The sequence below is a fragment of the Diadema antillarum genome, unplaced genomic scaffold, assembly GCF_040938485.1.
Source record: "Diadema antillarum isolate AM-2024a unplaced genomic scaffold, OU_Dant_1.0 scf00000071, whole genome shotgun sequence".
NCBI lineage: Eukaryota > Metazoa > Echinodermata > Echinoidea > Diadematoida > Diadematidae > Diadema > Diadema antillarum.
Genome location: NW_027270960.1, coordinates 14,303,069 through 14,320,558, shown reverse-complemented (window position 1 = coordinate 14,320,558; position 17,490 = coordinate 14,303,069). Strand labels below are relative to the sequence as shown.

At 38.4% G+C, this 17,490-nt stretch overlaps 1 protein-coding gene across 1 annotated transcript in view; it reads left to right on the top strand.

Annotated features, from left to right (window-relative positions):
- The first annotated feature begins 724 nt into the window (after positions 1-724).
- LOC139716950 (calpain-5-like) overlaps positions 725-17,490 on the top strand; it is a 32,716-nt gene continuing 15,950 nt past the window's right edge. Inside the window, exons 1-4 of the mRNA XM_071628478.1 lie at positions 725-748; positions 4,207-4,393; positions 11,508-11,639; positions 16,768-16,976. Of these exons, the coding sequence (XP_071484579.1) occupies positions 4,220-4,393; positions 11,508-11,639; positions 16,768-16,976 (515 nt within the window). The 5' untranslated portion in view covers positions 725-748; positions 4,207-4,219. The remainder of the gene's footprint in view (positions 749-4,206; positions 4,394-11,507; positions 11,640-16,767; positions 16,977-17,490) is intronic.

Genomic DNA, 17,490 nt, shown 5'->3' with positions numbered 1-17,490 from the left:
TCAAGATTCCCATACGTAGGATACAGTTGAACCTCTCGTATCCGGACAAGTCGGGACCGGGGCTCATCCGGATAAGGGATTTGGCCGGATATGGGAGACTCAATGCTTCTGTACATACTATACATAACCTACTGATGTAGCCCATTGTAGTACCACATGTAGTAATGTGTATACTGCAACCTTTTCATTGTTACACTCAGTAACAGACCCCAAAATAGAGGTTTGTGTTTGCAAGAATGAAATCATTTTCTTTTATAAATTCTTGGAATGATTTACCTAAATGATTATTAAGAAATGTATCAAGTATATGTAATTCATGTGTGTTTGTGTAGGAGTTCTCATGGAGTTGGGAATCCCCCTTTCCTCCCGTAATTATAATATTAAAAAAAAGAAAATCACGGCGAGATTGCGTCCGTATAATAGAGAGATCCGGATAAGGGGAGGCCGGATAATAGAGGTTCAACTGTACTGTGTTGCATGCAGAAGCATACAATTTTTGTAGTGTACGAACTACACTGTATTAATAGTTCCTATATTCAAAAATTAATGTTTGTTAAATTTATGTAATTAGAGCTATTGTGTACATTCTAGCCAACCCCAGCAGTGTAGCCCCTACCCACTTCTGCCCTACCTGTGGGAGAGGCTTTCTTGCCCAGATTGGCCTCATCAGCCACCTCCGAACCCATCGAGCCAATTGATGTCATTGGTCATCCTCGAGAACGAGGGACGAACACACACACACACATTAGTAGGTCTATAGAGTGTACATGTATGTACAGTGTACCGGTTTATGATACTTCATTTAATTTATGTGCCCACATGTACAAGTATGTACTTACAATTTTCATGTTTGTCTCTTGCTTGTACAGATGTACCTTGTATACAGTGTACATGTACATGCAATAAAATCTCTTGGGACGTGTACAAATACTGTAGTATAATATTCATTGTTCATTTGATTAGATTAGTTGGTACATCTGTGTGTTCAGTAAGTTTCTCTCCATACTTGAACTGTGTATGAACACAGTTTTGTGTTGAAGTACCAGGTACAATGTACTGTGCCACACCTCAAGTACATACAATGTAAATGATTGTTTGGAGAGTAACAAAAATGTCACACTTTGTTGCAGTATGAAATGTGCCAGTACTACATGTACATGTATGCTGCATCTACACGTAAAAGCATTACACACTGTCTGTGCTAAAATTGATGTGGGTGTTTGGGATACAACTAGTTTTTATCGAATCTGCAAAATCAGTCTTGTTTTGATGGTCTGTGTGCCAGTTTATTCTCTAGATACTGGTACTGTACGTGGGAGGCTACATTGTACACAACTCAATTGTACGCCTCCTGATCAAACTTTGTCTGGACTGGAGAATGAAGACTATACCCTAGATTTTAATAGGTATGCTGCGTTCATCCCCTCGGGACACACGTATACAATGTATGCAAACTCCCACATGTCACACACACACACACACACACATCTGGGGCCCATTGCATAAAAGTTACAATTATAGTAACTTTGCCATCCAATGGTAACTTCCATGGAATTCTTGATTTTGATTGGCTGTTGAGTACTGTTGCCATGGTAGTTACCATTGGATGGCAAAGTTACCATAATTGTAACTTTTATGCAACGGGCTTCTGAGCTCCAAATTTCTGTGATTTTCAGACTTTTGCACTGGAACATGTATAAAATTGGTCATACAATTCAACGTTGTACTGGGTACTGAGTGTAATAAAGAATTAGTGACTGCATGTGACTGATAGAGAATAAAAATACAGCATTGGTTGGCCACTGCTCCGGGAGGGGTCAGGAGACAAGTTTTACTCCCGTCAAAGTGCTGGTGCTCCAGCTTTTATTCAAGTGGTGGCTGGTACAATATATGCTTACAGTGTAAACCACACAATATGAAACCTAGTACAAGTTGGTATGTGGACATTATGTGTATACTAAACCAAACCACTGATGGGGAAAGGGGGGGGGGGGATGTTATTTTGGGAGTCCCAATACATACACATGTAGTGTTTCCAAAATTCTATTAGATTGTAGGTACTGTACATTGTAGTGTACAACATACCGAACTTTGTACATTATAATTACATGTTCAAGCTGAGGACAGGCTTCACTGTATGTTACAAAATTTGATGAGCTGTAGTCACTGCTTATTAAAATGTAATCATATCCTCTGTCACCCTAACAATGTTTTAACCCGTTGAGGATGAGTCCTGAGTACAATATGTATAACTCGGGCAGGTGTCTATGGGAAATGCATGTCGTGGCAAAATCAAACTGTTCTCAACAGGTTGAAAGAACTAGAAGTTGTTTTGATTTAAATTCTACTTTCGTTTTTGGATTTTGTTTGTGTGTGTGTTGAAATTTATACACCTGGTATTAAATGTATTTCTGCAAAACTATTAAAGTGTAAAAACCGGCAAGAAAAGATTGTACCTTATTAAAGGGGTCGTACAGTTTTCGTTGAGACCTAAATTCAGGTTTCTAAACATTTTTTTGCGAGATAATGAGAAACCTCTTTAATATAAAATATGAAAGAGCATGTAATTCTATGAGGAATTCAACGTTTATTTGATGAAAATTGGTTTTGAAATGGCTGAGACATCCAAGAAAGAGCGATTCCAATAATGTGTGGGACCCACACTTTATAACGATTGCTTTGTTTTTCTTTGTTTTTGGATGTTTCAGTCATTCTAAACCTGATTTTCATCAAATAAACTTTCAATTCCTCGTAAAATGGTATGCTCTGTACTATATACAGTCAAACCTGTCTATAGCGGCCACCTAAGGGATACGGAAAAAGTGGCCGTTATAGACAGGTGGCCGCTATAGGCAGGTAATCCAACTTTGTGTGCATTGCCTACATGTACATGTATCATCGTTGTATATACATGTACATTTATGTGTGTACATATGCACACGTGTGTATCATGCATAGAACAATGCCGGTGTTTATGAAATTGTTGCACAGTACACTAGATGCAGCATGTGCACAGTCATGAATTAGTGCATTATTGTGACTGAATAAGTGATGAATGCAACGGTGGCGATCACTGAATGTTGCCCAGAAATGACTGGCACGGCTAAAAAGCAGAAAAACACCCTGAATTATCAGCTCGGCTACGGCTCCATCGGGTTTTTGGCCGCTATAGACAGGTTAAAATCTACCGCGGGAAACAAAATTTGTGGCCGCTGACCGCGTTAGACAGGTGGCCGCTATACACAGGGTCTTTAACATGGCTTTTCTCTCGGGGGGATTTTTCAGTGGCCGCTATAGACAGGTGGCCGCTATAGAGAGGTGGCCGCTATGGCAGGTTTGACTGTATCACATGTATCATAAGTGTTTTCTTGGTATCTCGCAAAGATTTAAAAGCCCAATTCTCATCTCCACCAATACTGTACCATCCCTTTAAGCTTTGAGATATTTTTACTTGTGATCTTCATACAAGTTGTATCTAATATTGTGATTGTGTGGAATTCAAAACATGTGGAATTCATTATGTACATATTATTATGTACATATCCACATGTTGTACTCAAACCTTTTGGTTTGTATCACTGAAAATCTCTGTGTTATCGCATGTTGCATTCCAACGAAATTACCAGAAGTGTGTGTAGGTATACAATGTCATAATCATTCTGAGGAAGTCTGGAATTTTGATGCGTGATGGCTGATAAAAGATCTTAATATGAAATGCGATATAAAACGACCTTTAAATTTGTTCTCTGTGTTCAAATTTTCAAATTACGGTATGTAGGATTACAACATGGAAGTTTTTTTGTACAACTACTTTATGAAAAGTAATTTTCCATTTTGGGCCAACTGCGCTAAAACCCTGAACAGTGTACTAAATGTCACCCATAGAAATCCTGACTTGTCTACAATGTACACTGTATACATTTACTTCAATCCATATTTGTTGTACACCCTTACTTTATAAAATACATGTAGTTGGGAAGAAAGGAGCATGCTCATAGATTCTGTGCAATGATAATGATTTATACAGGATATGATTTGTCCTTGCTCTACTTCTGAATGGTGCATACAGTGTGCTATTCTATCTATCACCTTCTTTTAATACTGTTAATCTATTTTTTTTTTTAACTAACTAATTTTTGTTTTCATTGAATGGTTTTCTGTCATTTTTCTTTGAAATGTCTGTTTTTATCATTGTCCATTATACAGTTATCACTCAATCATGGGTCTCTTTGGCAACAATGTTGTGGCTTTCAAGGGCCAGAACTATGATCAGCTGCGAAAGACTGCCCAGTCTAGCGGGACCTTGTTTGAGGACCCAGAATTCCTTGCTGCTGACTCGTCCCTCTTCCACAAGCGAACGTCACCGGGCCGCATCGAGTGGAAGCGACCTGGGGTAAGAAATCCTGTTTTGCGGTGCAAGGCTTATGAAAAATAGCCATGGTACACTGTATCCTTTCCTCATTTTATATGCGAAGTTGACAATCGGATCTGGAAAATACGTATGGTGTACCTCTCGATGAGCCATGAAGAAGGAACTAAAAAAAATAAGGTGAAGGGATGTATGTACACATGTACACTACAGATGTATCTGCATGGAATATCTTTCACATTTGTGTGGATGAATATTGAAAAACACTGTTATCATGGAAGGATACTCTACACCTGCTTCATTCACATGTAACGTATCCCCCCCCCCCCCACCCCCCCCCCCCCCCCCCCCCGGAAAAAAATAAATAAATAAAAGTAAATTAATAAATAAATAAAAAAAAATAAAAAACATACAAACTTACAGTGCAACTCTCCGCATTGATAACTTTAAAAGTGAATCAATCCAAATACAAGTTCAGGGTATGAAACTAAACTTATTACCCACATCTTGCAGAAAACCCCATCCGAATTGCTTCAGTGGTCAAAGAGAAATACAAGTTTTGTAGAGCATGTCAATAATTCCTTCCCTCCAAGTTCTGTCCATTGTGTTCACACATAATACAGTTCCAAGAGCATCCAAGTGCTAAACTTGGAAGAATCAGACCCATAACATACTTTACAACAATCCACATTTCTTTGTAAAATTAAAGCCCAGGGTTTTTTTTTGGTTTTTGTTTTTGTTTTTTGTTTTTTGCAAAATATAGCTCAGATGTTATTCTATTCCTTAAAGGCCCTGATGTACAATTGTATTGCTAGCATTTAGACAGTTTAATCAGATTGGAAGTTATCAATGTAAAAATCAGTATTGTAATTTTTGGGGTACATATTGATAGAGACTGGGGTATCTGTAATGTTTCAATATTTACATCTTTCTTGAAGTCACTACCCATTGTCTATAATTTAAAGAATGTGTTTCATGGGGACCTTTTTTTTCTCAACACCCGCTCCCCCCCTCCCCCCCCCCCCCCCCCCCCCCCGTAAAAAAACATACCAAATACAAAGTACCTTACCAACATCTGTTTCATTCATCACATGCCATGAGAAATGATGTCGACAGCAACCGTGCTGGCTGTGTCATTATTTTCTCATCTTCTCTTCGTGATCATCCCCAGTAATAGAAGGAACCCTTTTTTTGATCAGCATGTCTCCACTGTAGGCAAACATCCAGAATTGTTCTCTGACATATTATAAAGTCTGTCCAAGTCCACAGGCTCACTATCAAAGTTTTCCCTTGTGGACCTCAAACAGAAAAGATTCACTTCATAGTAAATTACTGACTCATCTACAGTACTCTGAAAATGTGCCGTGTCTACACAATTCTTGGCAGTATCACAGGTGCTGTGTGTACCCTATATATTATTAATATATATCGGTGCTCTTTTTTTTTTTTTTTTTAGAAAGCAATCGCTGATATTTAAAGAAAAGAGGGGGTGAAATATGAATTCATAGTATCTGAAAACTTCTTAAATTGCATCCATTTGGAGGCCATTCATGAGACGGGAAACTCTGTTGTGGTGTATGGAGTTATCGTGTATAACACCTACAAACTGTACACATGATCATCAGAGTGAAGTAAAACCTTTCCAGTGATGATACCTCACTTGTAAAAACATAACAAGGAATATTCTTGTAGTATTATGACTAATATATCCCATACTTTCTATTTTTCTCTGTTTATAAACAGCTTTTATAAAAAAAAAATCTCAACTTGACAAGAATGGAATAGTCAAATTGTTTTGCAAATTTATGCTTCGGATGTATCATGCTTGTGGAGATGAATTTTTCGCATTGTACCACGGTACTATTAAGCTTGGTTTCATGCAGAATGCAATCATCACTGTTGGCCCTCAGGACAAGACATCCAGCTGTGGATATATTCTTCAAACATGTGTCTGCAACACATGTATACAACATGTGTCTGTAATCACCACTAAATGTGCAGATTGCTTTTAAATGCATACACGTCCAATGTATGATCAAATACCATCTGTGTGTGCGACCTACAAGATGCGGAGCTTTGTATTCGAGTCTGTCATCAATGCATTGTTGACATGCTCACTGACTGTATCTATCAGGTCTCGTTAATTATTAATGAGATGGCATGCTGAATGTCTGAGCAGCAAGCTCAGCAAACAGTTGAGTACTGAAAAAGCACTCATTCACAAGCAACTGACTGTTACTATGCCAAGGGTATTTTGTATTCATCCTTTATCCCATATTATACAGCAAACTTATTACCTCATTGTGTAAAAAAAACTGTAGCCCTTTTCCCATAGGGTGCTTCATTTTCCTGTAAAAGTGCCAGACATTTTTAATACTTCGAACGTACATCAAGAAGGATATAAAACAAAGTTGGTCACCTTTAATATTAAATTAGTCTTTACGTACAGGTAACCTGCTGTAGCTTTCATACAGTAAATTCTTTGATAGAGTACTATACTGTGTGGGAAAAAAAAAAGTCAAAAGGCTACACTGTATACCCATACCTCTGAATTCACTGCATGGAAAGGTGTGTAATCTACATGATTGCAAAGAAAAACCTTCAGTATAATTTGAGCAGTGTGAACTTGTTGTTTGGGCAGATCTAGATAATGTATAAAAATTTGCATGTTTGTTCACATGTGGTTACATGTAGGTGTACTGTACGATACATTGTTATGACAGATTTTATTCATTTGTTTATTTTTTTTTTTGTTACGGTATACCTTCCTGGCATGAAAAACAAAAACAAAAACAAAACAAAACAAAATGAAAAACTTGTTACTGCAACTGATTGCATGTCAAACCTTGAAAGTCGTAATGCCTATAGCCAAGGAAATGGATTGTGCATTATGTCCTTCAGAAACTGATCATGCATAGGGCATGCCATCTTGAGCCTGGAGCCATTCATTATCAATGAACCACAAACTTTCATGCCATGAAATGATGAAGAGGAGATGGGTTTGATAATCCAAGAGTACTGTATAAAAAAATACCTTTATGTGTGCCTGTGAGTGTGTTATATCGCGCATGTACATTGTATGCATCATTTTTGTGTGAGTGGGTGTACAAATGAAGGTGTGCACAGTGCATTGCACAGAGGTACAATGTATACAGTGTACTTTAATAGTAGCAGCTTGATTGTGTAAGGAAGAAAAAAAAAAAAAAAGAGGCTTTGCATTCTGCCAAACCAATAATGGCAACAACTGATTATCCATATTAAAGCAGTGATGACTATTTTGTACAGTGTACATACAATGTACAAAAATGTACATTGTGGAATACGTATGTACACACTGTAGGCTATTTTAAAGGACAAGTCCACCTTCAGATACAATGTACATGTGGATTGAGTGAATGCAACAATATTAGTAGAACACATCAGTGAAAGTTTGGGGAAAATTGGACAATCCGTTCAAAAGTTATGAATTTTTATATAAAAGTATCTGCACAGTCACTGCTGGATGAGAAGACTACTACAGTGTATAATGTCATATCATGCGTACAACGATATAAAAAAATAAAAAGAGAATTTTACAAAACTTCACTTTTTGAATAAAGTGCACATTTCTTTGACTTGTTACTGACATAATGTTAAGGGTAATATTATTCCCCCTGCCTTCTGAAAGAGAGAAGTCAAGTGTTCTTTTGTTATGCGAGAAAAGTGAAAATATGTTGAATTTTCTTTATTTTTTCTTTATATCGTTGTACACATGTGTTTGGGACATCACAAGCTACAACTGTACATCAATTTAATAGTAGTCTTCTCATCCAGCCTTGAGTGAGCAGATCGAGAATCATAACTTTTGAACGGATTGTCCGATTTTCCTCAAACTCTCATTGATGGATGTGTTCTACTACAGCACTGCATTAATACTGAACCCACATGTCTGTGAAGGTGGACTTGTCCTTTAAATACAGGCCTGAATAATGGGGTTGTACATAGTTTTTCGCGTATAAACACTGTCACTACCACCCAATAATTTTGGTACCGGTATAGTGACAGACGGAGGAACAATGTCAGGGACATGTACATTGTATAGTGTACAAATGTACAATTTGTATGTGTGCCATGTGTGTGAATTTGTGTTTGGTACATGTGTATGTGTTTGGGACAGTGTATCCAGTGTATTGTACAAGTGTGCAAAATGTATGACTAAGCATTTAGAAAAGAAAATATCATTTCAAACATTTTTAATGTGCATATTTATTTTTTTTATAGTTGTTTCCCAGGTTTGGTGTTTTTTTTTTTTTTTTTTTTTTTTTTGGGGGGGGGGGGGGGGGGAGGGGGGAATTATGTACTATACAGTTTCCATGCATGACAGTACAGGGTACATGCAGTGGGAGACATTCTGTAAACATTTTGTCTGTGAATTTAATAGCAATCTTTACACTTTCATTTAAGGTACTTTTCAAAGCACTCAAGTTATAGAAGGAATTGGATAGAATTTAAAATGGTGTACTTGTATGTTAAGTATTCCTGTTTTGCATTGAAATTTTACTCAGCAATGATAATGTTTGTTCTGATTACAGACTGGCATTTGTAGACCTGTACTCATACACTACATTGTAGGTGTCGATTTCACACTTTGTTGTTATTACCCACGCCGATGAAAATCGGCAGGGGGTTATGTAAAGGGTTCCGTATGTTTGTTTGTTTGTTTGTTTGTTTGTTTGTTTGTTTGTTTGTATGTTTATTTGTTTGTTTGTTTGTTTGTTTGTTTGTTTGTTTGTGTACAAGATAACAAGAGAACGGGTAAACGGATTTGCACGAAATGTTCAGGGAATGTTTGGATAATGACAGGAAAGAATCGATTAGATTTTGGTGATAATCGGTTGACCCTTGCAAATTCTGTGTGACCTTGAAGTTTTGACCCCATGGTATAGTGACCATTCCGAAAATTTCCCGTTTCTCACTTTGCGATTTTCCGCTACCATACGAAAACATAAACTCCCCAACGATCCGACTTCGCTGCTCAAATGTTCGTAAGAATTCCAAAATTTACGTTTAGGCCTATTTGAGGGACTATGTCCTTCTAGATTTATGAAAGTTCGTTCTCCGTCATCACAAACTGGCCCGTATTTTGATGATTTTTCAAATTAACATTGATTGTTTTTTTCGTTGGAGGAGCATTTTGCTCAGTCGCGGTCACACTGCACGATATGCGTGCTCAATGTCAATGCGTGTGCAAGGCCGCTGAAAATGCATCGCGCTCTACACTGTTGGTGCAAAATTGCACCGGGGACGTTGCGGCGCTCGTTGGTGGCCGAATACTGGTGCAGTAGACATTTGCATTCAACCCTTGCATTGAATAATTCCCGTAGACACTAATCATAGGGGTAATTGCCTAGGGGTTACGTAAATTTTGTTTTTCTTTTTTGCTTTTGTGGATACCATCAAAGATCGTACACTCATACGACCTTTGATATTTGATGATTTTTCAAATTAACATTGACTGTTTTTTCGTTGGAGGAGCATTTTGCTCGGTCGCAGTCACACTGCACGATATGCGTGCTCAATGTCAATGCGTGTGCAAGGCCGCTGAAAATGCATCGCGCTCTACACTGTTGGTGCAAAATTGCACCGGGGACGTTGCGGCGCTCGTTGGTGGCCGAATACTGGTGCAGTAGACATTTGCATTCAACCCTTGCATTGAATAATTCCCGTAGACACTAATCATAGGGGTAATTGCCTAGGGGTTACGTAAATTTTGTTTTTCTTTTTTGCTTTTGTGGATACCATCAAAGATCGTACACTCATACGACCTTTGATATCATCACACTCGCGGCTTGACCGAAAGATCGGTCTGTATCTGTCCGTCGGGGAATGTTCCGCGGAGACTGCGGCTGGCTTCACGGATCCCCTCCGTATACAGACCGAAGTCAATGATGCCAGCTCCTGTGTGGCAGTAGCGCACAGATCAAACGTTACGATAAACCAAATTTCAGACAGCTTTTTTACATTCAAACAAGTTTGACATGACATGACACATTATGCAGCAATATTTGGGGTTAATTTTTCACATTTTGCAATCGAAATACTCACAGTAACGCGGTTATAATGCAGAAATTTTATCCATATTGCAACATCGCCGTTCGCTAGCTGACGGTCGCCATTTTGAATCTGTAAACTAATCACATGCGAGGTACTTTATTAAGTGAAAAAAACACGTAGAAGCTACCTCGCATGTGATTGGCTAATAGATTCATACTGTATGTTTCTGCAGTTTGAATGCGACGACGCGACGGGCTGGTTGATGTGTGTTTTGCGTTGAAAATTCGACCGAAATATTGGATTATTCATTAATCTGGTGAGTGTAGTCTATTCTTGAATAGTTGATTTAACTATTCAAGCTTAAATTTGCCGACCTAGGGCCGTGAATTAGACGCAATCGAGAAGGGTGAGGTACCTCACCCAATTTTCCATAGAGACAGTGGTTAAGAACATCCACACAGCAATGGGTACTACAACCTTCCGTCTGTCTACGGAGGACGGCGTTAATGGCAAAATACAAAAGAGGGGGTCCTCCGGACAGACGGATCTTTCTGTCTAACTCTCGGCTTGCTATAATCAAAATATCCCGCAAGAAAACGGCGTATTTCTCGATTTTTAGCGCTTTTTCCGCGACCCGTCGCGTAGACAATACTCTTAAAACTGGACTTAATTCGCGCGCGCTTGGAAAAGTTCCGATTCTGCACTTTTGACGGTGGAATTTGGGATTTTCGATGGATTTTTGGAGGAGACTTAAGGACTTTCCTGTACGTGAATGAGTGTTAATACCGTATGTGTAATGATGTGATTTGCGTGTGATGTGACTGTAGAACCAAAGATCGTACACTTCAGTGTACGATCTTTGGTAGAACTCACTGGCTGGTGATAAAGCACACTGGCAATTAAGTGGCCGAATTCTGGTAGATGACCGAATGCACATTATGTTTACCCCGACTTTGTACTTACATGTAGGCGTGGGTCTGCCGCCTTTGACGGCCCCTCTCTAGTTATTTGTTGTATTCAGAAATGTGTACCCCTTCTTTTGCATGTACTCTCATCTCATCTTGCTTGAATCTTATCCTGGCAAATTGAACTTTCGTCCCTGCAGGAATTGTGTTCCAACCCTCATCTCGTGGTGGATGGTACAAAGAGTGGAGATGTAACCCAGGGTCAACTGGGAAACTGCTGGTTTGTTGCCGCAACTGCCAATCTTGCTCAGGAGAAAGAGTTGTGGGAGAAGGTACAGTGTATGTATGGCTTTATATTGCAAAGGTCTATTTTACCATAAAGTTTTCTTGTGACTACATTTATAGAGAGCTTTCAATTTGCGGCGTGGAAGTTTGAGACGACTATTGCGGTAGACGTTCTCCTCTCCCCTTGCGTCGTGCTGAAAAGTCGCTTTTGATTACGCTGGGATGCAAGGTACAAGTGTATAAAAGATTGTAAATGGCGCCCCCGAAGGGTGCACGAGTAGCTCTCTGTGTCATAGATTGAGGCGACGTAAAAAAAGCCCAGAACTTGTGGTGAAAAACGCAGACACAAGCTGTTAATAGATCGACTTGACGCGCGTTTTTGCGCATGCTCAGAATTTTTTTTTTTCCTCTGAATCTCCCCGTCGCGAAAATCTAAAGCACCTTACCATCTCCAAGGGCCATTTATAAACCTCTTCGGCAGACCACAGTGAAGAAAATGAATTTAGAAATGAGTGTGCAGTTCTTCTTGTACGATTGTATGTATGATATTGAAAAAGTATTTGTACTTTCCATATTTATAGCCTTGAGAATATGCTGCAACCAAGTTTAAAGATTGATCATCATTCTTCTTTTTTTTTTAATATGATGACACATAATTTGTTTAAATGCAAATTGCATTGCTTTGAAAGTGTGAAATTCTAATGTTACATCAAAAGAGAAAAGAAAAAAATCCTAGTGGATTTGAACTGACAAAGAAGTACATCAACATTTTGGATCCTGGGCATACTACTGTGTATCAATACTGCAACACATATATTCTGTTCTTGTTGTTGCTGTTGTTTGTTTTTTTTTTTTTCTCAAAGAAACTGCTTCCTGGCAATGAACAGTAGGGCCTACAGACTTTTGGTAGCAAGGAGTGCAATTTCAGCTACTTGGAGTGGTTTATAATGTCTCTATGGCTGAAGAATTAGTTTTGCTGTGAATGTGCAACTTTTAATAGCCTTGATACACGTATAAAAGCTGCACCCTCACTCATAAGGGTGAACATCCCCTGCCGGCAGGGTTGAAGGAAGTGACTCAGACGTGTGCCGAGCGTCTCTGCTCTAAAAACTGTTGGGTCAGTCGGGCCACTATCATCCGCTATCAGAATACTGTAAAAAATCATATTTGAGAGTAAACACACTTCACGTATTTATTTATTTATCGAGGACTCTGGCCCTCCTTTGCCAAACACTTAGTAGTCATTAAGAAAGTTTTAAAAGAAATGACACATTGTATACAATAAACCCTTTTTTTGTTGTTGTTTTTCAGTAATCTTTATTTGTATAACTTCACAGTAACATGCATTCATCTTGAATACGATATCCACAATATGCGATCGGTAATGTGTGATTGAAAAATGAATAAAACACACTCGCACACACACACAAATGAATATAAATATTGATCAATGATATGTGACCGTGCACCTCAAAACGAACATAAAGTCGCACACACTGATTTTGCGTGAGGACTGAAAATAAGTGAAATAGGTCAACCTAGCCGAACTTGACTTTTTCATATTTTCTGAAAGAGCGGGTCTTCTTCTACATCATGCTAAAATTTGGTACAATAAAACGGGCAGGAAAGTGTGTTTTTTTAGCAGATCTATCTCGAACATTTTTGGTGGAATAGTGTGATTAGGTGTGTCTTTAGAATCCCTTTTTCATTTCTGAAAAACCTTGCCCACACTCTTCACTTTCAACTCTAATAACTTTTGAAAGGATAGTGCTACTGCTTTGAAAGTTGGTATTAATTATGGACAGAACGTGTTAATGAGGCATGCTTAATTTCAGTTTAATCTGATAATCCCTTCATTGTTGTTACTCTGGTGGTTTACTTCCTGTTTTTTGTCCCATTCATCGCACAGCCAGCACGATTTTGTAAAGATTAAGCGCTTGAATAGACACTGTACTTAAGAGCCTCTTTTCTCAGTTCACACTTTTCCTGAGTTTGTGCTTTCTTTCCAATATTTAGATAGGTTAGGAGAGTCCATTTGATTTGAGTTATACATCATTTTAAAGCTTAAAGTCTGTTCTTTCAGAATATGGTCTTAACTAAAAATTCATGTGTGGCGACTTTTTGTTTGTTTAGAGGTGCAGGGTCACATATATATTGATTATGTGGGTCATAGGTAAAAGGGACATACAGCTGTACACTCCCTTTTGATAGTATACTATTGCATCTGCATGTTATTAGTCATTAGTTATTATCAAAACTTATTAAAAAAAAACAATTCTTTCCTTACATTCCCTCCTCTCCTTAAAAGCTGAATTACAAGTGTACATGTAATTATATGGCAAGATTTTTTTTTTCTTTTTCACCCTTGGCATTTTTTTTTTCAGCAGATCTGTCAGATTGTGTATGGAGGTGACTGTATCAAATGCTTTTCAATGTTGCAATGTCCCTGCAGTTGGTGTATAATAAAATAGCATAGCATTTAACTAAGCATTTATTTAAAAAAAACCCACAAGTTTTAGTTTTATAGCCTCATAGAGCATTATTGTTAGCTGTTTAGTAAAGTTGTCAACCCTTTGAAGCAAGGAATCAAATGACCTGCACACCAGGAAACAGGAAAGATTTCCCATTCCTCAATATTTTACATTTGCTACATACTGCAGCCCAAAAAGCAGTTTGCTGCACTGTGTATTTTCTTTGAGAGTCCAGCGATGAGTAGGCTCAGTCGGTAGCGCGCCTGCCTTTCACCCAAGCGACCCTGGTTCGAACCCGAGTGTGGACTTAACTAGCAATGTTGTGTGTGATCATACCGTCCCCTCCACTAAGAGGCAAAATACTCTGTCCCTCGGATAGGATATGAAATGGAGGTCCCGTGTGTGAGAGAGTCACAGCTCATGCAGGTAAAAGATCCCGCTTCATTCATTAATCGCAAAGAGCTGAGTGTTAAACTCGGTGAAGTGGTCCCGCCTCACATCCAACTGGACCCCATGGAAGACCAGCTTTGAATAGCATAGCTGAATATAGGCTATCCAGCCATCTTCTCAGATGGAAAATGAACAAACAAACAAACCAAAATGTTCATCTCTCTGTGATGCACTGCCATTATGAATTGGATAGTACACCATGTATGTGTCTGCACACCTTCCGATAGAGGGGGGGGGGGGGGGGGAAATCTTCAATGGATCCTTGCACATACTGTACAGTACAACTATACAGTGGATGATTTTGTTTACTTAACCCCAAATTTTACATGAAGCTATTCTGTTATGTTATGCAGACCTGTGGGCCTAAAAGGAAGATAAATGAATAGAATATATTTGTCAAATCTCTCATTTAGATTACAGCACTGTGTATGCAAATAACATTACAAAAGGGGGGGGGGGGGTGGTGGTGGAAAGACCCCCAAGGAATAATGCAAACGAGCAGTGCTCATGAAAAGTCACGTTGCCATACTATCAGTGCTCAGTATGAGAACATTTTCATAAACCCAGTCATTACCACACTCTGGCAATGAGTTGCATTCAATAGCATATAATTGATGACACAGTGAAAAGCTGTAATTTGTTTAAAATAGTGGATCAGTTGAAATACCAGAGTATTCTTTTTCCTTTGTTCTTTCTTGTTCGTGCCTTTCTGGTTCATCTTTTTCGTCCCACCAACTGTCAAACCCTTTTTATCTGATTCTCCTCTAAAGTCTTCCTTACAATTTCCCAAGTCTCCTATCCTCCTGTCTCCATTTTATAGTTAATAACGAAACCTCAACTTCCCGCTTACCACTTTCTTCATCTGTCACTATTTGCTTTCTTTACACTCTTCCTACTTTACATGATAATGTGACTTCCCCCTTCACTCTCTTTCTAGATTCTTCTTTCACAAAACAACAGTCCTTTTAATAAGGACTACACAGGCATGGTACATGTATAACAATTCGCTGCATCTGCGTTAATAAACAGTATTAAAAAATGTGATGTAAATTGTACAGCAGAATACTATGGAACAGATGCAAACTAGACTACTGTATATTGAACTGAAGTATGAAGTAAAGGGAATTATCAAACAGATTTAATCTTTTAACAAGGGTGAACAAAATTGAAGATACTGACTGAATATGGAGATTTTGTATTAAGATACAAATGAAATACAAAGTTTAATATTTGATGACCAACCACAGAAGTATTGAGATTACACGACTGAGTTATTCAACACAATAAAAAACAAAAACAAACAAACAAACAAGCAGCGCTTGATACATGAGAAGAAACAAGTGTACCACAGAATATAAGATATCTTTATACAACAGAGACCTATGAGAAACCACTTTTCAAAACATGCTTTCGTATGTTTTTTATTGTATATAGTTTGTTTGCTTTCAGTGTACTGTATGTACAATGTAAGCATTCTCCCTTCAATTTCTGTATTTTGTGAAGACAAATGAACTCATGAGATGAAGTTCCTTCCTTCCTGTACAATATATTAGTACCCTTCACTATCACATGTACATGTAGGCATATTATTTCGATATTCTTCTGGTATCAAATTTCTCACTGCCCTCGTAAATTGTATTCAGGTGCTTGGCTGCTGTATTTTGCATACAATGTTACTTGTATGTAGGCCCTACAGTGCACTCCAGTTACAATAAATGGGATTATAGCCAAATTTCATTTCAAGAAGTGAATCGTCAGCTCCAAAAATTACTATCTACATTGTATACTCTTTGTCTTTTATTTGGTCACTTCACATATTGCAGATCCCCAAATAATTGTCTAATACTGTAGAAGTGGATATTTTCGCGTGACTAATTTTTCGCGCTTGGCCGGGTCAGAAGAGTTTCGCATGTTTTTTATTCCGCGGAATCGAGACATCACTCACAGGAACATATGGCAAGCAAAAATATTCGCGTGCTTTTATTTTCGCGCTAGGTTCTGGTTGCGCAAAATGCAAAAAAAATTCCACTCTTACAGTACTCTGTTTTTAACAGTATTTGGTCAGCTAAAATGAACTTTCACTGTTTACAAAAAAAAAAAACTGCCTGTACGGAGGAATTCATTGTAAGAGAGTCTACATACATTCATGTACTGTATTCCAGCCTTCACTTCCTTTATACTTCCCACTTTTGTTGTATTTGTTGTCATTGTTTACCTTTTCATTCAAACTTCATGCCCTGTGGGTTACGTGTAGGTTGTCCCCAATGCTAAGGATCAAGACTGGGATGAGGAGAACAAGGAGAAGTATGCCGGCATCTTTCACTTCCGGTTTTGGCGCTTCGGGAAGTGGCAGGATGTGGTCATTGATGACCGCTTACCCTGCAACAACAACAAACTCATCTACACACATTCCGAGGAGGGAAACGAGTTCTGGAGTGCGCTGCTGGAAAAAGCATATGCCAAGTAAGCCATTATAGAGGAAATTGCTTGTCACATGAATTTAGTCTCTCTTTTTTTTTTCTTTTTTTTTTCATTCATTCCAAGTCAGTACAATGTCGGTGTACCCTGGCTGTGTAGTTTGTATTGGGAGCTCTTTTTCAGATATGTTTCGGCCTCTGTCAGTTTGTATGACTGTGTTTGTTTTCATAGGGGAACAAATGTTTTGCTACGTATGTGTCCAGCAGCAAGCTACATTTTGTATACGGTACATGTAGTTTTTTCCTCTATAGGCCTTGCATGCTCACCCCACTTGTGTAAGAGCCCAATATACTTCTTAAAGTACACCTCATCCCGCTTCTTTCCGTGTAATGGTCTCCTGATATCCTTTACGTGATCCTTTTTATGACGTCATTGCTGGGTCATTACAGCCCTGTATTCAGTTGACATGATATCAATTTATGATTGTCATTTTTTAAAGAAGTTTAATAAGGGATTTTTGAGATCTCTGATGGCAGTGACATCATAACCTAATCTGGCA